Raw genomic sequence first — 23,217 nt, 5'->3', positions numbered from 1 at the left:
AACCGATTCATGAAATTTTAAAATTTTTCAGATAGGTAACTCAGATAAGGAGATAAGTGAAATCCAAATCAAGTGAAATGTGAAAATGTGAAATTTAAATTGAAGAAGTGATAAGAAATAAAACTGACTAAACTGAGAAAAGATCAGACTAATCTTTTGATGGCAGCTTTATTGGGAATTTGGGAAAACACCTTCTTACTCCTCTGAAACATTTTATAATTCAGAACATTAAAAGACTAATCTTTTGATGGCAGCTTTATTGGGAATTTGGGAAAACACCTTCTTACTCCTCTGAAACATTTTATAATTCAGAACATTAAAGATCTGCTCAACTCTGTATGTACGAAATTATACCTACCTTCTATTATTGTAAGTACCTACCTACCAAGTACCAAGATGAAGTGTGAATTATAACAAATTACCTATTATCCTTTTACTCAAGAGAATTTACTCTTGTCAATAAGGATGGAGGAATAGGACCAGTGATAAAGTGAATTCACAAGACACTGTTATTATCACATATTTGTATCAAGGCCTACTCAAGAGAATTTACTCTTGTCAATAAGGATGGAGGAATAGGACCAGTGATAAAGTGAATTCACAAGACACTGTTATTATCACATAGGTATTTGTATCAAGGCTAAACACAGACAAGGCCATCAATTTGCTATCTGGAACAAATGAATTCTCCTGTCTCCCTGGTCCACAGTAGGACCTAATGCCTCTGTTATACAGTACCTAGCTGATAGGTATTATTGGCTCTAGATAGGGATTAGTCCTAAATGCATCGGAAATCAAACAAGACCACTACTGGTAAAAGTTCTAAGAAAGAAGATAATGTTTCCAACAAACGGTTGTGTTTCAAATATTCAATTCATGAAAGGAACTTTCATGTGTTTTCATATCCAATCATATTATTTTTTGATATGGATAGGGATTAGTCCTAAATGCATCGGAAATCAAACAAGACCACTACTGGTAAAAGTTCTAAGAAAGAAGATAATGTTTCCAACAAACAGTTGTGTTTCAAATATTCAATTCATGAAAGGAACTTTCATGTTTTTTCATATCCAATCATATTATTTTTTGATATATTCCGTTATATTCTGTATCTCATTATTATTTTCTTCAAATATTTTTACAAGTGTATGACAAAACTAAAGCTGTCTAGTACATTTTTTAGTGTTATCAAAAAAGTGAGAGGAAACAGTGTGGTACTGGCAACAGCTCCGACACCAAACACATCCAGTGTTATCATTACTGAATGCAAGGATAATGTGGAAATGGCATCTACAGTGGGTGATACACTTCTAGCCACTCAGAAGGAACATCATAGGAAAGCATTTGACTTGATTTCAAAAGCTCTCAAAATAGATGAAGAAAATACTGGTAAGTTTGGGATCATTTCCTTGCAGATACCTAATCAACTCACTGGAGACTGAATGAATCAAAAAAAAAAAAAAAAAAAAAAAAAAAACATTTATTCAAAAGATATGCTGAAGGTCCCTCCCCTTGAAGTCTAGTCCTATGAGAAACAGATGAAAATTGAAGAAATATTTATTACAGACTATACAATTTCATGTAGTACCTACCTACTTCAGTAAATACCTACTTTGAGTTTTCACAATGTGATTAAAACTTTTTTTTAGTAAGAGGTACCTACCTAGTTTAGTTTTGTAATACTTGTCTCTGGTAAAAAATATCTTTTTTCTTGATTTTAGGTAACAAGGATGTGGCTATTGAGTTTTATAAGAAAGGCATATCAGAGCTAGACAAAGGAATTGCAGTCAATTGCTACTATGGCTCAGGAGAGAAGTGGGAGCGAGCACAAAGACTACAGGAGAAAATGAAAAACAATTTGAAAATGGCCAAAGAAAGACTGTCAATATTGAGTGAGTATCATTATTAATTTAGATTTTTTTTTTCCATTAATTTTTTCAATGGGATGTTGTTTTTAATATTCCAATATTCATTACTTAAAATGGTGGTCCAGGGAACTGTAGAAGTCTGTATTGAACAATGTTTCCAAGTATAAAAACCAAGAGCATTTGTATCAAGAGACACTAGGTATGAGTTTCACCAACCTTTTTTTTTTAATATTATTATTTTTTTATCCCCTAACTGCCTGTTAGCTCAACAGCCCTGTTAAACCCATACAAATCAAATGGAACTTAACAGGCTGTTAGCTTAACAGGTCTTCTAGGGACTGAAAAAAACATTGGCAAAATCCACCATAAATCACTTGACATAAGTTTGATACCCAGAGTACTTGGGTACTAAAGCATTGTTCTTCTTTAAACACATCCTAATCTATGTACATCCTCTTTTTCAGTTAATGAGCGGAGAGCCTCTGTGCCCACCCACAAAAGAGTCCATTCAGCCACATTAACTCCAGCAAAATCCAACACTCTACCTCGTAATGTGGGATCTAAGGCTCATAGCTCCAACAATACTAATGCTTTTCTGTGAAAAGATACCCAGATAATGCTTGTTAGCTCACATAATAGCTTTTTAGTCCGTCCTTCCTTTATTATTACAATAGTAATAAAAAGGTATAAGGGCCGGACTATTGTATTCACTTCGGTGTCGTCTGTGTTTCTGTCAGTCAGTCAGTCTGTCTGTCTGTCTGTTCCCGGTTTTAGCGTTACCTATGTTAAGCTACGCCGAGCAAGGCCAATAAATGGATGGGTGACTTAAACCTTATATTGGGAATAAAGGGAAAACGGGCTCTAGTCTTGATTTTAAATCATTACATGAAAGTAAAATCGAAAAATCAAATCAAGAATAATAATAAACTGAATATTAAACAACTAGGTACATAGGTACTAATTTCACGATCGAATAAACTACGGGTCAAAAAAATTGCCGGAGGGACGGACCCAGCTTGTTAGTTTGTTCATTTCCGTTTCCGCCTTTTCCCGCTATTCTTTTTCTCATAAAAAATAGTTAAAAATCTAGTCATTGTCATTTTTTTTTTTTTTTCAATAACTGTGGTGGTAGGTATTCCAAATTTTATTACCTAGGTACATACCTATTTCATTATCTGTGTCTAATTCTTTTTTCTTCTCAAATGCTCGTTTGTCAGGTAAGAACGGTTGGAATTTTCACACAACGAGTCCACCAAAATGGATCTACCTAAATGGATTACGCAGGACCAACTTTAGTTCTGTGTTAGGGGCCTTTAACTTTGTGCGCCACTGTAACCAAACTTCTTCCGAAGGTATCGATAAAAGGGCACTTAAGATATTTACATTTCCCACAACCAACCTTTTAACCCTTCTCACCTTCTCTCTCCTTCCTTTCTTTTCTCTCTCTCTTCTTCCCTCCCTCCTTCTCTCTCTTCCTCTTCCTCCCTCCCTCCTTCTCTATTTAATACATTTACATGCACGCTCTTCGCAATGAGGTAGAAGTTATAATTATCTCGTGAAACTAAAAATAAAAACCTGGGTGTGAACCGCACACGAGATACCTTTACCTACCTACTTTAGGCCAGCACCTCACTACTCACTATCAGGTGTACCTGTCAGGTCTACCTGATAATGAGTGGCTGGTTTAGGTACAGAATTGAAATCGAACAGGACCAAAGATTTCCTTAAGCCATCCTAGTTAGCTCGGAGGGTTCGATTTCCACCATGGCCGATTTTATCCCCAACGCGTCACATGGCATCGGCCGGGATCGAACCCACGCCCTCCTGATTATTATCAGGTGATTCTGAACGTAGAATACGTGTTAGGTTCCAATAGAAAAACATCTTCCTTCAGGTGATAGGTAGGTAGGTAGGTAGGTACATACCAATCATACCATACAAATTAAGGTAATAGAAAGTCATAAAAACTGCTGAAGATTGCGTGCTCATGGAATTTTTTACCACAAAATGTCATGTTTCTTATCCGGTCCGAAATACTTCAGTCAACCTGCGGCTTAAACCCCTAGGGGTGATAGAACTTACCGCTCTACAAGGCATTAGGACAGGGGTTTCCAACTAGCGGCCCGCGGGCCACATGTGGCCCGCCAGATCATTTTCGTGGCCCGCGAAGCTTTTTGGGATTTGTACAAACTTACCTGGAAACTGACCCCCTTTAGTGTTCAGCTACAATTAGGAGAATACTTTTTGAAAAATTTTGCCTGCGGCGCTCAAAATTCGATCGGACTACATTTCTGAAAAGCTAACGATCTGTCGAAAGACTAGTTTGGAAGACCAAGTTTGGAGCGTATGTACCAGGCTTCACGGGGGAAAAGAATGAAGAGAAGAAAAAGAGGAAGAAGAAGAAAAATCTACGATAGAAAGATTATTATTAAATTCCTCTAGCAAAGAAATAAAAGCTGTACATAATATTACGGATGATATTAAATTTGTGTGCCTCTCTTTCTTTCTTTCTTTTTCTCTATTTTTTTCTCTCTTACTCTTACACCATCTCTCTGTCTCCTTCTTTCTTCTCTTCTTCCCTGTATGCATTTCCTATCTCTTTCCCTTTGTCTCGTTTTCTCTATTTTTTCCTTTTTCTCTTTCTTTTTCCTCTCTTTCTCCCGTTCTTTTTCGCTCTCCCTTACCTACTCTTAAGTACACCATCTCTCTCCCTCCTTCTTTCTTTCTTTTCTTCTCTTCTCTGTATGCATTTCCTTTCCCTCTCTCTCTCCTCCATCTCTTCTTCTTTCTCTTCCCTGGCCTTTCTCTTATTCTCCACATTGCCTCTCTCTCTCTCTCTCCCTCAATCTCTCTCTCTCTTTCTCTCTCTCTCCCTCCCTCCTTCTCTCTCTCTTTCTCTCTCTCCCTCCTTCTCTCTCTTTCTCTCTCTCTCTCTCATTCGTCTCTGTCAGCCAGGTGTGTTACAGTTCAAGTACACGTGTTGCAGTTCTTAGGTCGTGGGTTCACAGAGGAATAATAAATTAAGAGGGTGCCCCATTTATCATCCCGCTTTTTGTATCAAAACTGACCAAATTCACCTTCCCAACTGAATTACGAGTATGAGGCCCAAAATATACGTCAGAACTGACCAAACCATTTGATCCTTCCTAACTAAAGAATGGGGCCCAAAATCTAGAACAGAAATATCAGTAGGGCCAAAGGTTTTTTTTTTTTTTAAGAGGTTCGATAGAGGGAAATGCAACTGCCAAGGTTTTATCGTCCGAAATTGAAGAGAGAAGGAAAACATGATAGGAGAAAGCCAGCCGTTTCGAGAACGAACATTATCCGTTCAGGATAAAATCCTCCCCGGGCGGGAATCGAACCCGCGGCCTAGCGCTTACAAGGCAGACGCGCTACCAACCAAGCTAACTAGGCTAGCTCTTTTACGATCTTATCCCTGATTTTTCTTTTTTTTTGTCAGATATCTCCAGGGTCTCCATCGCACCGACTCAATACGCTCAAGAACTCAACCACTACCAACAAGTCAAGTAATTTGAAAGGTGTTGATTCTAAACTGGCACAGGTTGTGTTGGATGAAATATTGGAAGGAGGTTCGCCTGTGCAATGGCAGGACATAGCTGGACAAGAGGTTTGTTGGCGCACCTATCTTTTTTTTTATATATACATATATAGGTTAACTTTACGCCCGATTTTCAGGCAATTACAAACACCTTAGAGACCATCACTTTCTTCTCATTATTCTTGATTTAATGATTTATTTCACTTCATATTTCATTATTGTTTTCATTATCTCGAAAACAATAATGAACTATATCTCTTGTTTAGACTGCGGAAGTAAGGGAACTTTTCAGTCTCATTCTGACAGTATAAAGAGGGTATATTCTATTCTAAAGGAATTTTTAATTGTGATATTAAGCCTATTTAAATGCTTGTCACAAATATCGTTCCCCGATTATTACACCTTGATAAATTTTATGACTTGACTTGGACTCGCACCACCAACCTCCAGATCCAAGGTCCAACGCGTTAACAACTGCACCACTGAGGTTGGTGTATATTCTATTCTATAATCAATTGTATTTGCCAGGTTGCCAAACAAGCGCTACACGAGATGGTCATTTTGCCATCGCTTCGGCCTGAACTGTTCACGGGCCTTCGCACTCCCAGTCGCGGCCTTTTGCTTTTCGGACCGCCCGGGAACGGCAAAACTATGCTAGCGCGCGCTGTGGCCACGGCTTGTAACGCGACGTTTTTCAGTATTAGTGCCGCTAGTTTGACGTCAAAGTATGTGGGTCAAGGGGAGAAACTGGTACGGGCTCTGTTTGCCATGGCAAGGGAACTGCAGGTAAGAAAATAACTCATACCTAAAGGGAATTTAGCTTTAATAGTAATAAAAAATGCAATACTTTCTCATTACTTTAGTGATTTGATATAAGTAGGGCCATGGCTTTAATAAACGCCCTTGGTCACTGCGACCTGGTTAGATTTTTTGTGACATTTACTTTAGCGATAGAAAATAAATGATAATAATAAAAAAAAAATAAATAAAGAGCTTTGATGGGGGGAACTGTAATCTGCTAAGGTCTAATCGTCCCGAAATCGAAGAGAAAAGGAAGACAGGATAGGAGAAAGCCAGCCGTTCCGATAACGTTATCCGTTCAGGATAAAATTCGCCCTGGACGGGAATCGAACCCATGGCCTATCGCTTCTGTAAAGTTTTGATTTTTTTTTTCAATTATGTAGCGTCAAGATGAAATTTAATGCTAAATAGTTAAATACACATGTCGAATTGTTTAATTTTAAAATTATATTCTTTTCTCTTTCCTCTAATGACACAGACCACATGCGTCCAATGTAGCAGTTGTTTCATTGCTACGAAATAAAAACGGCGGTGAAACACTCATCTTTAAAAAAAAAGAGCTTTGATAGGGGGAACTGTAATCTGCTAAGGTCTAATCGTCCCGAAATCGAAGAGAGAAGGAAGACAGGATAGGAGAAAGCCAGCCGTTCCGATAACATCCGTTCAGGATAAAATTCGCCCTGGACGGGAATCGAACCCACGGCCTATCCTTTCTGTAAAATTTTGATTTTTTTTTTAATTATGTAGCGTCAAGATGAAATTTAATGCTAAATAGTTAAATACACATGTCGAATTGTTTAATTTTAAAATTATATTCTTTTCTCTTTACCTCAGCAGTTGCTGAATTGGGGTCTTGGCCTTGAGCTTGGGCATATTTTTCAAATGGGCAGAACTTACAAATACTTCATGTATGATGGTTATACGCATAGGTATAGGATTACTGTTTGTATGTTTTTCTAAACTTATAAGTATGTATTGTGCCTATAATAACCACCCCTATGTATTCTGCCTATAATAAAGGTTTATTTATTTATTATTCTTTCCTCTCTTGTTTTCAAACAGCCATCAATTATTTTCATTGATGAAGTAGACTCAGTGCTATCAGAAAGGAAAGAAGGTGAACATGAAGCCAGCAGGAGATTGAAGACGGAATTCTTGCTCGAGTTTGATGGTCTACATTCCAACTCTGAACATCGGCTGTTGGTCATGGGAGCTACCAATAGGCCCCAGGAGTTAGACGAAGCAGTGCTCAGGTGAGGGATATCAGAGAATCTATGATTTTTTTCCCCAAGGTTTGACCGTCACTGTTAGAGCTTCCTCTCCTCCTTTTTTTTTTAAGGGGGAACTGATACTGCTAATGTCTTATCGTCCCGAAAGCGAAGAGAAAACGAAGATAGTATAGGAGAAAGCCAGCCGTTCCGAGAACAAATCTTATCTGTTTAGGATAAAATCCGCCCCGGGCGGGAATCGAACCCGCGACTTAGAGCTTACAAAGCAGACCCGCTACCAACCAAGCTAAATAGTCTGGCCCACTAAATCTTAATAATGATTTTGTGGACACTAATATTGAAGACTCTGTTTCAATATGAAGTTATGAGCCCACACAAGTATCTCAGTTCTTAACCAATTTATACCTCGTTTAGTCTTATTTCACCTCTCTGAATTTCCTCATCTCCTCCAGGCGATTCAGTAAACGAATCTACGTGACTCTGCCCGACTCTAAAACACGGAAAAGTTTGCTCGAGAAATTGCTGAACAAACATGGAAATCCACTGAGCCAGTTGGAATTGGATGCAGTGGCCAAATTGACTGAAGGTTACTCGGGTAGTGATCTCACTAATCTAGCAAAGGATGCGGCTCTAGGACCCATCAGAGGTAAATCAACCAGTTTCCCCCCCCCTTTTTTTAAGAGAGAGAACTGTAAGGGCTAAGGTCTTGTCCTGAAAGCGAAGAGAGAAGGAAAGACAGAATAAAAGAAAGCAAGCCGTTCAAAGAACTAACCTTATCCGCGTAGGATAAAATCCGCCCCAGGTGGGAACCGAACCCGCGACCTACCGCTTACAAGGCAGACGCGCTACCCTCCAAGCTAACGAGGCTGGCACTTGTTCTTTCATTTACGTACGTATATCACATAGCGAAGTAACGATGAAACTATCAGTGAAGCAACGTTTTACTGTAATTGTCATGAAGGTACTGCCTGTAAATAGCATCAATTATAATATAGTTGATAAAATTATTATTATAGCAATCCTTTTGTTATCCATCTCTTCTATCTGTTTTAAAAATGGAGAATGATATGCACCTTACTGTAATGTCCTGGACCCATTTTCTAGGAGATGTTGATAACAGAGTTTTGTACAAAACAGTTTATTTATAAGTAACAATTTTATAAAATATTTGTTTATTATAATACCAGATTCTTTCTGGCCCTTATAAAACTGTAGTTTTTTTGTAAGTTCAACCATGGTCCAAACTAAAGCTAGATCCGTTCTGTAGTTAGAGCTAATCAGATTTCCTTGGAAGAAATTGTAGAACAGTGATATCTGCTTCTCAATTTCAAGTATGATACTATAACATGCTCATGAAATTAATATTATTGATAGGTGCAGTAAGGTCAACTTGAAGTCCTTGCCATAAGTACATAGCCATGTTTGTCCATATGGTATAGAAAATAAATAATAGTGACTTCTTTAGTTACCTACTTACTTATCCTTTAATCCCTAATAAGGAAAGGAAAAGAGATACTGGGAGAGAAAAGGAGAACTTAGTAGTCTAGTTTGATGCAAAAATAGAAAGTCATGTGTTGGAATTTCTTTTTTCTCTAATGAAAAAAAAAAGTAAAAAAGAAAACTAGTTGACTGTTAAGAATAAGGTGTTACCATATGGTCACTTGTCACATGAGGTACTTGCTCACTGTGAATAATTCTAATCTATAAATTGTAAATAAATAAAAACTAAGTATATATTATGATTAATTTATTAGTATAAATTGTTGTACTTGTACATAGACTATTCGAGCAAGTCAAAATAAACATAACTTTTATAAGTCAAGACAATTTTGTTTTAATGAAAAATCTCAACTCAGCAGGACAAGAACATTGTAAAATAATTGTCATTAATTTCTTTTAGAAAATTGGGAGAAATCTGAAAAGAACAAATGTATCATATTTTTGGGCCTGTTTGAAACTCTCATTTAGCGCTCGCGAGTCGTCTAAATCAAGCTCAAGACTAAAAAAAAGGTCCATGTGCATAGTAACTGCTATTTGCGGGGAGTTAAAGGACTTTTCAGTCTTATCCTATCAGTATAAATGGGGTATAATCTATTTTATTTAATTTGATCGAACGACTAAATATCTGATCAAGGGGGACTGCTTAGTGCTTACAGATAGCATAATACAAATCAAATGAGTCTACTGTTATTAAAAAGTGTTAAAACTACGAGTATACAACCAGGAATGTGGCAGAACTAAGGTTTAGAATACCTATCAACTTCTATTGTTTAGAATAATACTCTAATGGCCAGGACCACAAAGTTTAAATTTGGTTTAAGTTTATCTCTTGGATTAAGCTACCAGAATCTGATGGGTTGAGTACAATCAGTTTGCTTAACCTAAGAAGTAGTAGTGCAATAGTCCTAAACTAAAATGGACGCGGCACATAAGGGATCAGGACCGCCTTAACATAACCCCACAAAAACATAAATGTGAAAAAAAAAGGCCAAGTTCCTATCCAAAAATGTCGGCCTATAAAAGTGGTGAGATCATAAAATAAAGGCCCAGCCTGCAGTCCCAGTTTTTCGTGCCTTATGAATCTTAATTCCTTCAACCTTCTCTCAGTTTCAACTTGGCTGTGTTTTCTCTTCGGATTTCACAAACATAGCCAAGTTGAAACTGAGAGAAGGTTGAAGGAATTAAGATTCATAAGGCACGAAAAACTGGGACTGCAGGCTGGGCCTTTATTTTATGATCTCACCACTTTTATAGGCCGACATTTTTGGATAGGAACTTGGCCTTTTTTTTTCACATTTATGTTTTTGTGGGGTTATGTTAAGGCGGTCCTGATCCCTTATGTGCCGCGTCCATTTTAGTTTAGGACTATTGCACTACTACTTCTTAGGTTAAGCAAACTGATTGTACTCAACCCATCAGATTCTGGTAGCTTAATCCAAGAGATAAACTTAAACCAAATTTAAACTTTGTGGTCCTGGCCATTAGAGTATTATTCTAAACAATAGAAGTTGATAGGTATTCTAAACCTTAGTTCTGCCACATTCCTGGTTGTATGCTCGTAGTTTTAACACTTTTGAATAACAGTAGACTCATTTGTTTTGTATTATGCTATCTGTAAGCACTAAGCAGTCCCCCTTGATCAGATATTTAGTCGTTCGATCAAATTAAATAATAATAATAATAATAATAATAATAATAATAATAATAATAATAATAATAATAAAAGATGAGTGTTTCACGGCCGTTTTTATTTCGTAGCAATGAAACAACTGCCAGATTAAACGCATGTGGTCTGTGTCGTGTGTAAGTGAGAACACTCTTAAATTACATTCCCTACAGGACATTTGGAAGAAAAAATTGTGTGAAACTCCCAAGTGGAAACGGGCCTTAACACTTCCCATGTTTATCGTTTCAGAGTTGAATGCAGATCAAGTGATCAAAGTGGATCTGAAGAGTGTGCGGAATATTAGCTACCGAGATTTTCTCGAATCTCTCAAGCGAATCAGAAGAAGCGTATCTCCCTCTAGTTTGATTCAATATGAAGCTTGGAATCGGGACTATGGTGATGTTAGTCTGTAAGAGTTCCATGGAATCCAATTCGGAATTGTCCTATGAGATTCCCTCTCGATTTTCTACCTTGTACGCCACGTTTATTTTACCTTCCCCCTACTTTTGTCATGTTACTCATGTGAAGCCATGTTTTAAATCGTGTCCAAACTTAGTCGATTGATGAGGAGAAACTATGTTGTCGAGGCAGTGTGGTCGGTTCCGTCGACATCGATCTACGGACGGTCGATCATGTGTGGACATACCTTTATAGGGCTCAGTTTTGTGTCAAAGGTTTGGTCCAATGTAAGTTTAGACGCAATTGGGTATTCTTATTTTACTGAAACGGAATTTTTACTTTTCTACACCGTTATTTTCTCAACTATGAAAACGACAAGTAATTGGGGTAACCTGATGAAAATTTCGGGCCCATATTGCGATGATTAAAAAAAGAATATTCGTTCATGTCGATTTTTTTCCACTCATGGCTTCACATGGAATTAACATACAGTGTTGTGATATATTTTTTTTTTTAATTATTGTAATTTTACTTTTACTTGAATAGGTAGTTTTTTAATCTGCCATGCCTTTCTTTTTCTTTATTTCGTCAATGGAAGGTTTTTCGGCTCTGTGCTTGGAGTTCGGGGTGCACTCAGGCTCGAGAGGACAATGGAGTAGCTACTTCAATCGAGTGGCGGGATTACAAGTCGAAAAGAAACGAGTGATGATAAATATTGAGTAAATGACTTGTAAGACTTGTAATACTGTGATACCCACAAAATTGTGAAAAAGCTCACTGCTTTACCACAAAGATTCGTGATTTCATTTGATTGATATTATTCCGTCAATAAAAATGCTGATATTGGACGTATTTTTTCTTTCTTCTTTATAGTGTTTTTTTTTCTCCCCCTGTTGTAAAATTAAAGAAACTTTAGCCAACACACCTGGGAGCAGCCTAAGACGCGTTTCGTTCTTATTTGAACTCATCAGTTAGACATAGCTCTCAGGTGCTGGCCAAGAATTTGGAAGTGATATTTATACTTCAGAGATGGAAATTGTGGAGAAACGAGAACCTGCGTTTTCTATGTAAGATTTTATTTGTGTTGAGTGTTGTTGTGAGCGCCACAATACTTTTTCTCTACTCTTTCGTTATGCGTTAAAATGTCAATGTTTTGCAAAAGCTTCTCTTTTTTTCTCACAAGTTGAATAAATTACACAAAGTAAATTTTTCGTTCATGTTCGATTCCAGATTTTAAAATCCGATCCGATTGGATTGAACAATTTGATTGATTCAGACTGGATTAATGATCAACCAATCAAACTATTATTCCAATCAGATGAAGGATCACCCCATTATTGGAACAATTTAGCTTCCCAAGTTTGAACATATGGCCGGGGACACGATTGGAGTTTATACTCGTATTAACTTTACTTCTTAGATTATTATTATTATGTTAAGGCGGTCTCTTCCTGATCCCTTATGTGCCGCGTCCATTTTAGTTTAGGACTATTGCACTACTACTTCTTAGGTTAAGCAAACTGATTGTACTCAACCCATCAGATTCTGATAGCTTAATCCAAGAGATAAACTTAAACCAAATTTAAACTTTTGTGGTCCTGGCCATTAGAGTATTATTCTAAACAATAGAAGTTGATAGGTATTCTAAACCTTAGTTCTGCCACATTCCTGGTTGTATACTCGTAGTTTTAACACTTTTTAATAACAGTAGACTCATTTGATTTGTATTATGCTATCTGTAAGCACTAAGCAGTCCCCCTTGATCAGAGATCTAGTCGTACGATCAAATTAAATAAGAATAGATTATACCCCATTTATACTGATAGGATAAGACTGAAAAGTCCTTTAACTCCCCGCAAATAGCAGTTACTATGCACATGGACCTTTTTTTTAGTCTTGAGCTTGATTTAGACGACTCGCGAGCGCTAAATGAGAGTTTCAAACAGGCCCAAAAATATGATACATTTGTTCTTTTCAGATTTCTCCCAATTTTCTAAAAGAAATTAATGACAATTATTTTACAATGTTCTTGTCCTGCTGAGTTGAGATTTTTCATTAAAACAAAATTGTCTTGACTTATAAAAGTTATGTTTATTTTGACTTGCTCGAATAGTCTATGTACAAGTACAACAATTTATACTAATAAATTAATCATAATATATACTTAGTTTTTATTTATTTACAATTTATAGATTAGAATTATTCACAGTGAGCAAGTACCTCATGTGACAAGTGACCATATGGTAACACCTTATTCTTAACAGTCAACTAGTTTTCTTTTTTACTTTTTTTTTTCATTAGAGAAAAAAGAAATTCCAACACATGACTTTCTATTTTTGCATCAAACTAGACTACTAAGTTCTCCTTTTCTCTCCCAGTATCTCTTTTCCTTTCCTTATTAGGGATTAAAGGATAAGTAAGTAGGTAACTAAAGAAGTCACTATTATTTATTTTCTATACCATATGGACAAACATGGCTATGTACTTATGGCAAGGACTTCAAGTTGACCTTACTGCACCTATCAATAATATTAATTTCATGAGCATGTTATAGTATCATACTTGAAATTGAGAAGCAGATATCACTGTTCTACAATTTCTTCCAAGGAAATCTGATTAGCTCTAACTACATAACAGATCTAGCTTTAGTTTGGACCATGGTTGAACTTACAAAAAAACTACAGTTTTATAAGGGCCAGAAAGAATCTGGTATTATAATAAACAAATATTTTATAAAATTGTTACTTATAAATAAACTGTTTTGTACAAAACTCTGTTATCAACATCTCCTAGAAAATGGGTCCAGGACATTACAGTAAGGTGCATATCATTCTCCATTTTTAAAACAGATAGAAGAGATGGATAACAAAAGGATTGCTATAATAATAATTTTATCAACTATATTATAATTGATGCTATTTACAGGCAGTACCTTCATGACAATTACAGTAAGATTGCTTATAATTTTAAAAGCTTGCACTTCTTTGTGGTGACAATAATTGGTGGCAAGTCTTACTCTTTAAACCAGGTAATTAATCATAAATTGCAAAATAATTTGGCACTAGAGACCTAGTAATAAATAAGTATGATTACAATGTACAAATTTCAATTTTCACCTTGATGATAAATAATTAGTCTGGTTTTATCCTTCAATTTTCTTTGCCTTCAAGGCATAATTTTTCAGGAGTGTCAACATGTTTTCTAATTACTTGTATTTCATTAACTAGGATATCTTACAAGGCCAGACGCACTACCAACTAAGCTAACTAGGCTGGCTTTCCGTCTTTTGAGATGTTGAAAACTAGCTGTCTTTTCCCAATCAACTTTAGATATTAGGATGCTTGAAAAAATAAAAACATGTTCACATTGAATTCCGTCTATCATCAACTTTAGATATTAGGATGCTTGAAAAAATAAAAACATGTTCACATTGAATTCCGTCTATCTTCTCTCTCTCTCTCTCTCTCTCTTTGTTGATTTTTTTTGTCCTCTCTATTTAAGTTGGTTCTTAATTACGCCAAGTGCTCCAAAAGAGAGAGAGAGAGAGAGCCAGGGCAGAAACATGTAGATAGATTTTACTGGGAACTTTATTGTAATTGAATTGGAATAATTTTAATTATGGGTACTGCAGCAGTCTTCCTGATACACTTGATAAAAACTCTGTAACATTAAACAAGTGAGAGAGAGAGAATTCGGGTTATAAACGGGAACAATAAATAAGACAAGGAAAACAATGGAATAGAAAGAGAGAGGGAGATGGAGAGAGACTGTGTTGCTAAAAATAGGGAGAACAAAAAACATGGCGAATATCAAATTCTATTAATTTAATTAGTAAATAATTGAATTAAAATCGAAAACGACTCTGAATTCAATTAGACCAAGTGTAAAGTTCAAAATTCACTAAATGCTGAGGTACTAGCACATACATTACAGCAGTCAGAAACATTGCTGACTAATAAATTATTCGCCAATGCACAACAAAAACAGGGAAAGAATCAGCGAATGTTCGACTAATTCCAGAGATTTGTAAGAGTTGCACAACATTTTAAATGAACAACAAATCAGATGATATACATGTCTACATAAATATGTACATACATTACAGCAGTCAGAAACATTGCTGACTAATAAATTATTCGCCAATGCACAACAAAAACAGGGAAAGAATCAGCGAATGTTCATCGACTAATTGCAGAGATTTGTAAGAGTTGCACAAAATTTTAAATGAACAACAAATCAGATGATATACATGTCTACATAATTATGTCAGATGATATACATGTCTACATAATTATAAGCCAAGGTATGTCTACATACCTTGGCTTATCGGTGCGATTAACGGTTTATGAACATGAACAAATCAAAATTCAGTAGAAATCGTTCGCTCGCCTGGTAGACAGGAGGGCGTGGGTTCAATCCCAGCCGAGGTATGGAATTTTATCCTCAAATTAATTTGAGAATTTGACCACAGATAGGCCGTGGGTTCAATCCCAGCCGAGGTATGGAATTTTATCCTCAATATAATTTGAGAATTTGACCACAATAATAGTACTCCCACTGCTGGAGTAAAGGGACTTTTCAGTCCTATTCGAGCAGTATAAATAAGCACTATTATTATTATTATTATTATTATTACCAACAACACCAACACCACCAACACCACCAACACCAACGTATCCTTCAATTTTGTTTGCCTTCAAGGCATAATTTTTCAGGAGTGTCAACATGTTTTCTAATTACTTGTATTTCATTAACTAGGATAATTTTTATTTTGAAAATATTTTACCTGATTTGTTTAATAATCAAGGCTGAATCCTAGTGTTATCTGACCACTTTGGTGAATACTATTCTTGTTTAACCAACTATTCTGCAGGGTTAATGAGAATTTACACACAAATACTTCTTTATTTTAGATCTAGCAAAACAACTTTTTTGTTTCCTAGGTTTTAACTGAGAATTCCATTGGACATTTACTTACAAAATATTTGTTGGTTAGCTATTTATTATGTTGTAAGTATAACTTATATTTTAGAGAATTTATTTCTACATAGATAGGTAATTGATGAAAGTGATCATTAATTTCCAAAAGTAGGTATTTAACAAGATAAGATTAGGTAGGAATGAACTCCCACTAAAATTAATATGTACACAGATAATCTCAGACAGCTAGTTGTTCAGGTTCAGACTGACTTGTCAAAGTTCAATACTTCAAGTTGCATGTAAATTATTAATGCAACTATCACACAAATGGCAAGTGGTCAAGGGATCAGATAAATAATTTTTATTAAATGAGATTAAACTCAAGTTCAAAAAGAATAAATTCAAAGGTAGCTATAAAGCTCAACATCTTTAGCCCTGAAAAACTGAGGATATTAACCTGTAGATTCCAACTTTACTGTCAATATGAGTTTAGAAACTAATAGACTCTTGGAGGAGGCATCAAATACCTGGATAGTGTCCATATTAAATGACCAGCTAATCTTAATTTTACTGTGTAGGGAACTGCTGCATTGCATATGCTGCCATCATGCTAGGTTGGGCTTGAGCTACTGCCATCTGTTGTGCTGTGGGCTGGGCTCCAGGAATACCTTGCCATCCAGGCACTTGTCTGCCGACCATTCCTACATAACCTTGAGGGTATCCTAGTTGTCCATACTGATAAAATTGTTGAGGAAGCTGAGCTGCAGTTGCTGTGTAAGCTGCAGCTTGAGGATACCAATATCCCATTTGTTGATTGTAAATGTATGGGAACTGAGGAGCAGTGGAGTTGGGTTGAGGTGTAGTGGGAGCACTTGGTTGTGCTAATGTTGAGTTGTTCTCACTTTCCTTACCCCAAAAACATTTAACTGTATGTCCATTAATGTCCGTATTATGTATTGATTCAATAGCGTGAGTAGCTGTTTCCTTTGTGGTAAACTTCACAAATGCATAACCCTTTTCTTTGAATACTCTAATATCTACAATAGTACCAAATGGTGAGAACACTTTGGACACAAGTTCTTCATTCAAATCTTTTCCAAAGCCTCCACAGTAAACAGTACAATTAGTTGGACTGGACTGATTATACACTTCATCAAAGGTTATTGTTTTGGTATGAGAGTTTTGCCTTTTTCTTTCATTAGTCATTGCTGGAGGTTTTCTTGTTGACCAATTTGTTCGGATACTACGGCTTCCTAGCCACTGTCCATTCATTGCTGTGATGGCATTTTCTGCTTCTGCCTTTTTTACAAATGATACAAACGCATAGCCCTTGGACTTCAGTGTCTGAGGATCTCTAACTATCCTACAATTGGATATTTCTCCAAATGGAGCAAAGGCTTCTTTCAGTGTTTGTGTTTCAATTTCAGGACTAAGATCTCCTACAAATATGTGATAATGGTTACTGGTATCTTGTTTTGGTTGATTACCCGGAGAAGAAGCCCAGTTGACTTTCATTTCTTTCTCAAGAAATACTCTCTTGTTCATTGCAGCAAGAGCAGTAGCTGCCACAGTATGATGTACAAACTCGAGAAATGCATATGGATCATTACCCGGCTCCCTGATAACTTTACATCCTTTGACGGGACCGATTTGTGAGAATAATGCACACAGCAGTTCCTCAGTGACACTTACATCAAGATTGCCCACGTACAAGGTGGTCGGCTGACTTTCGTCGCACATCGTGAATCAAACGTTGAAACGTTTACTCTACTAGTATAATTATTTACAACTTATTAGTAATTACCAAAGAATTTGTACTATCATTTATCAGACGAACGGTAACCGAGAGCCAACACGAAACTTTCACGGGTGCTGTAAAAAAATAAAAATAAAAAATAAAATGAAACTTGCGATGAAGAGAGCGGCCATTACAATCCCACAATCCCAGCGTCTTCATTCAAATCAGCTGATTTACCACAGACTACACAAGAAGGCTGTGTTATTTTGTTTACATTTCATTTTTGTATGGTCCACCTTTGAAATTAAATTTTGATCTGATATTTTATAAAAAGAAATAGGTACAAAGCACGAGCAAGATGTGATAAAATGAATTTCCTCTTCCTCGATTAACTACCTACTAAAAACGTTGAAACCTTATCTTCTATTGGCTTTTTTTCCCCTAGAGGTTTGATAGAGGGAAACTGTAACGGACGTCTTATTGTCCCGAAATCGAAAAGAGAAGGAAGACTGGGGAGAAAGTCAGCCTTTCCGAAAACGAATCTTCTGTTTAGGATAAAACTCGCCCTGGCGGGAATCGAGCCCACGACCTAGCACTTACCGGACAGACTCGCTTCCTTCTAAGCTAACTAGGCTGGCATTGAGAAAGATTGGTTTTCTAAAATATAGTAGAATGAAGATGTGAAATGACACATTCTCTCTGAGAAAATTTACTGAGATTTCCAGTTTTCTGACCCATTTTGTGTCTACTTTTAGGTTTTTTTTCAACTGAATAAATTCCTTATTTCATTATATTATAGGTAATTTAGCTAACTAGGCTGGCATTGAGAAAGATTGGTTTTCTAAAATATAGTAGAATGAAGATGTGAAATGACACATTCTCTCTGAGAAAATTCACTGAGATTTACAGTTTTCTGACCCATTTTGTGTCTACTTTTAGGTTTTTTCAACTGAATAACTTCCTTATTTCATTATATTATAGGTAATCCGAAATTCCCTGACAATTCCCTGACTTTTCCAGTCTCCGTGAAATTCCCTGACAATTCCCGGTTTTCCAGTCTGGTAGACACCCTGTTCCCTGCTTAATGCACTACGCTAAATTTTATGACTTGACTAGGACTCGAACCACCAACCTCCAGATCCGAAGACCACCGCGCTAACCACTACACCACTGAGGTTGGTCGTATAGTATAGACATAATTCAACCTTACCTTAACAATGCCGGTAATGGTCACTATATCACCAGGAACACACGACTCCACCAAGTCTTCTGTTAGTTCACACTCTACTGTCCTCGGCACACGACCTCCTTCACCCTGAAACAACACAACGTATCAGAAAGTAAAAATCTGGTGTGAACATCACGCGACTTTCTATTACACTAGGAATTTAGTAACACAACGGATAAGTAAAAAAAAAAAAAAAAAAACTGATATGAACATTACGCGACTTTCTATTACATTAGGAATTTAGAAAGTACCGGGGGTGAATCGGACTTGGTAAATTTTTGACAAAATTCGATGCCATGAGTGGGATTCGAACCCGCGCTTTCCCGATTACAAGGCTATGTTGTCGAGGCAGTGTAGACGGTTTCAGTCGACATCGATGGACGGTCGTCGACTATGTCTGGATACAGCTTAACGTTTCCACTGCTTTACCACCCAACCCCCTGGCTCGGTGACCTACCTGATTGTCGGCAAGTATTTCCTGTAATCTCACTGTCTGCCATTGTAGTGTATGCGTGGATGAAGAACATCGTTAATGATATTTTTTTTTTTTTTTTTTTTTTTTTTTTTTGCCAGCAGGTACCTCAGTTTGACTTAGTATAAAACATACTTTCATCATAGAAGTACAATTGCCATCCAAGATAAGGTCCAGTAGATTGTGTAGTAGGGGTCACTACAGGAGACACAATGTTGTTTGACCCTGAAATCAACACAAGTACAAAAAAGGTTTTATTTACACATTGTTAGTTTTCCCTCAGGCTCAGCCAGCCTAGTTAGCTTGGATAGTAGAGTGTCTGCCTTGTAAGTGCAAGGCCATGGGTTTGATTCCCACCCAGGGCAGATTTTATCTTGAATGGATACCTAGTTAATTTTTGTTCTTTGAATTGCTCACTTTCTCCTATCCTGTCTTCTTTTTCTCTTTGATTTCAGGATGATAAGACCTTAGCAGTTACAGTTCCCCCTTTCAAACCTGTTTAAAAAAATGCTCAGGCTCACCTGTTGCTCCACTGGTTTGCTGCCTGTAACCATTTCTTCCTGCTTGCTCACTTTCTCCTATCCTGTCTTCTTTTTCTCTTTGATTTCAGGATGATAAGACCTTAGCAGTTACAGTTCCCCCTTTCAAACCTCTTTAAAAAAATGCTCAGGCTCACCTGTTGCTCCACTGGTTTGCTGCCTGTTACCATTTCTTCCTGTCCATCCTCTGGATTTATTCCAAAAGTTACGTCCCCTCCAAGCTGAAGGGTGTTTCTTGTTTGCACTCATTATAAAATCAGGAGTAGGTAGGTGATTACAGAGCTCCTGCAGAGGGTGTCTTCTGGAATATGACCAAAATATCTGAATGGTTAACCTTTATCCATCCTGACTAGCATTTGGTCTTATACATGTAACTTCGAGATTTTCTGGGTGAAATTTTGGCCTGATATCGATAACGATGAAAATTTGAAAATCGAAAGGAAAAAGGCACAAAAACAGTTGAACGTAACCGCACTAACCGGCGAGTCAGGCTACTGGCCCCCGCCAATCCAATGATATAACGTACTTACGTACGATTATGCTGACCGACGGCCGCTAGCAGAAATTTCTAAACCTTACACCATGCAACCAATGAATGACCAAAACGAAAACTTGTAAAAGTAAAGAGTACCTACTGAAAAATTGAAAATAAAAAATGTGATAGTGAAGAGTGAAGGTCTTAATCCTAATTCCTAATCTCGAAAATCGCAATCCGGATTCCGGATCCGGAAAACCCGTAAAGCCGTAAATCCGGTAAATCTCGAAATCACGAAAATTCAAAATTTCAAATATGCCGCCAACATTGTTTACATTTCAGTCATGTTGTTTACATTTCAGATCCTGATAATTTTTTTGTTTACATTTCATACCGAAACCAGTTTTGGAAAAATACCAAAAAGGGAGGTACTTAGGTATCTACTTACTCAAGTTGTTATCTCTTTTTTGGATATTTTAATGGCGTAAAAAGGGCAATAAAATTCTGTTCAAATTTATTAATGGACATGGACACTCTTACCCAACCCTTAAAGTGGTAGATATAGATACCTATATTTGTAGTCATGTCTATATGCAACTTCTATAGTTACCTATAGACATTATTTACTTACAATGTCTTTACCACAAAGTACTTTTTTTAGTAGAGTACCTACTTTGTATTTAATTTAAATACCTCTAGTTACTAGTACATAAAACAATATTTCAATTTTCTCATTTCGTTCAGTACATCATAAGTGAGTGGAGGAGGGAGCTAGGGATTGTTGGAACTCAAGAATTTCACATGGAACTTCGTATCATAAGGGCCAGAGTTTTCAATTTCGAGCCCATTCTTCAGTTGAAGAACTTCAAGACTCAACATCATGGTATGTGGGATCATGTTCTTTTATTTAAAAAATCTTTTTTATTGACCGAACGAAGTGAAGGTCTATGTTTTAACTCAACCGTTTTGCATTTGGTTTAGATGTCTGTCTGTATGTTCCGCTATAACTCCCGATTGCCTGGTCTAAGTTTTCAATTTCGAGCCCATTCTTCAGTTGAAGAACTTCAAGACTCAACATCATGGTATGTGGGATCATGTTCTTTTATTTAAAAAAATCTTTTTTATTGACCGAACGAAGTGAAGATCTATGTTTTAACTCAACCGTTTTGCATTTGGTTTAGATGTCTGTCTGTATGTTCCGCTATAATTCCCGATTGCCTGGTCTGGGTACCTGCGGGAAAAAAAAAAAAAAAAAAAAAAAAGGATAGGCCCATTATCATTAACGTTTCATATTTAACGCCAAGAGAGAAGGGTTGTTAAATTGAAAAGGTTGGTTTCTATGCTTTCTTTATACATATTTGTAGGTGCTATCTTCAAATTTTTCTTTTTTGTTCAAACCTTTCCATCAATATAATCTGATCTGATCGTTTTTAGGTTACAAGAAAGATGGTCCAACTGATACTAAAATAAAGTCATGCCTGGATTTCATTGAGAGGCACAATCATTTGTACAATGTGGCGGAGATAGAGGAGAGAAGATGCTATCTGGTAGATATCAAGGTGCTGATGAATGATCAGATATTCAATGATCAGTGGAAAACATTCCTACAGAATTTGTCAAATGAGCCTCAGCATACTATCAATTGTCTGGGCCTTGCCATGCATCATGTATGTATTGTAATTAAAGCCAATTAGGTCTAGAGTCTCTATAGCAAGCTCAGGTACAGCAAAGGAGGTACTTAGGTATCTACTTACTCAAGTTGTTATCTCTTTTTTGGATATTTTAATGGCGTAAAAAGGGCAATAAAATTCTGTTCAAATTTATTAATGGACATGGACACTCTTACCCAACCCTTAAAGTGGTAGATATAGATACCTATATTTGTAGTCATGTCTATATGCAACTTCTATAGTTACCTATAGACATTATTTACTTACAATGTCTTTACCACAAAGTACTTTTTTTAGTAGAGTACCTACTTTGTATTTAATTTAAATACCTCTAGTTACTAGTACATAAAACAATATTTCAATTTTCTCATTTCGTTCAGTACATCATAAGTGAGTGGAGGAGGGAGCTAGGGATTGTTGGAACTCAAGAATTTCACATGGAACTTCGTATCATAAGGGCCAGAGTTTTCAATTTCGAGCCCATTCTTCAGTTGAAGAACTTCAAGACTCAACATCATGGTATGTGGGATCATGTTCTTTTATTTAAAAAATCTTTTTTATTGACCGAACGAAGTGAAGGTCTATGTTTTAACTCAACCGTTTTGCATTTGGTTTAGATGTCTGTCTGTATGTTCCGCTATAACTCCCGATTGCCTGGTCTAATTTTGATGAAATTTGGTACACATCTTCATCAAATCAAGGCACGTCGCTTTCTAAATCCTAAATTTGTCCAAAATTCAAATAGGTACCAAGTTAAACAACAATAAAATTGTCGATATGATAGGACGTTATTGTTAAAGTCTCAGCTTAGGCAAAAGAATCTGAGTGAGGTCTACAGTTCACAGAACCACTAGTTTAATTTAAGTGTGATTTAAAACTCTATTTTTTTTTTTTTTTTTTTTAAAGTTTGATTGAGGGAACAGTAACAACGGAGGCATTTTCATCCTGAAATCGAAGAGAGAAAGTGGATAGGAAAGGAGAAAGCCAGCCGTTCCGAGAACGAACCTTATATGCTTGGTATAAAGTTTCCCCCGAGCGGGAATCGAACCCGCGAGCAAGAGCTTACAATGGGGACAAAAACTAGGCTGGCTAATGTAATTTTAATTTGATAAAAATTGCAAAATATCTCTTCTCTGGGCGGGGGGGGGGGGGT

The 23,217-nt window shown here is 36.6% G+C and overlaps 3 protein-coding genes across 3 annotated transcripts in view; 2 read left to right on the top strand and 1 right to left on the bottom strand.

Annotated features, from left to right (window-relative positions):
• Window positions 1-943: 943 nt before the first annotated feature.
• LOC103521233 (spastin) lies at window positions 944-11,399 on the top strand. Its single transcript, XM_026829577.1, has 8 exons — window positions 944-1,389; window positions 1,722-1,892; window positions 2,333-2,457; window positions 5,329-5,496; window positions 5,956-6,213; window positions 7,291-7,481; window positions 7,910-8,103; window positions 10,873-11,399. The coding sequence occupies exons 1-8, from the start codon at window positions 948-950 to the stop codon at window positions 11,034-11,036; spliced, it is 1,713 nt and encodes a 570-aa protein (XP_026685378.1). The 5' UTR covers window positions 944-947; the 3' UTR covers window positions 11,037-11,399.
• A 4,340-nt stretch (window positions 11,400-15,739) lies between these two features.
• On the bottom strand, window positions 15,740-17,877 carry LOC103519653 (nucleolysin TIAR). Its single transcript, XM_017449136.2, has one exon. It carries the CDS (start codon window positions 17,680-17,682, stop codon window positions 16,510-16,512), a length of 1,173 nt encoding a protein of 390 aa, XP_017304625.1. The 5' UTR covers window positions 17,683-17,877; the 3' UTR covers window positions 15,740-16,509.
• A 3,318-nt stretch (window positions 17,878-21,195) lies between these two features.
• The window catches only part of LOC103521148 (DNA helicase MCM8), a gene marked incomplete in the record, with an annotated part of 12,586 nt that continues 10,564 nt past the window's right edge, over window positions 21,196-23,217 (top strand). The window contains 3 exon segments of the mRNA XM_026829471.1: window positions 21,196-21,277; window positions 21,823-22,061; window positions 22,445-22,583. Coding sequence (XP_026685272.1) covers window positions 21,196-21,277; window positions 21,823-22,061; window positions 22,445-22,583 — 460 coding nt within the window.

The sequence above is a fragment of the Diaphorina citri genome, unplaced genomic scaffold (assembly GCF_000475195.1).
Source record: "Diaphorina citri unplaced genomic scaffold, Diaci psyllid genome assembly version 1.1 scaffold4, whole genome shotgun sequence".
Classification (NCBI taxonomy): Eukaryota; Metazoa; Arthropoda; class Insecta; order Hemiptera; family Psyllidae; genus Diaphorina; species Diaphorina citri.
Note: the sequence above shows the minus strand (reverse complement) of the source record. Positions and strands in the feature narration are given on the sequence as shown.

Coding starts and splice junctions, on each gene's coding strand:
- LOC103519653 (XM_017449136.2), bottom strand. CDS start 17,682: ATGTGCGACGAAAGTCAGCCGACCACCTTGTACGTGGGCAATCTTGAT.
- LOC103521233 (XM_026829577.1), top strand. CDS start 948: ATGCATCGGAAATCAAACAAGACCACTACTGGTAAAAGTTCTAAGAAA. Junction 1,893..2,332: donor AGAAAGACTGTCAATATTGA/GTGAGTATCATT, acceptor CCTCTTTTTCAG/TTAATGAGCGGAGAGCCTCT. Junction 7,482..7,909: donor TTAGACGAAGCAGTGCTCAG/GTGAGGGATATC, acceptor CATCTCCTCCAG/GCGATTCAGTAAACGAATCT.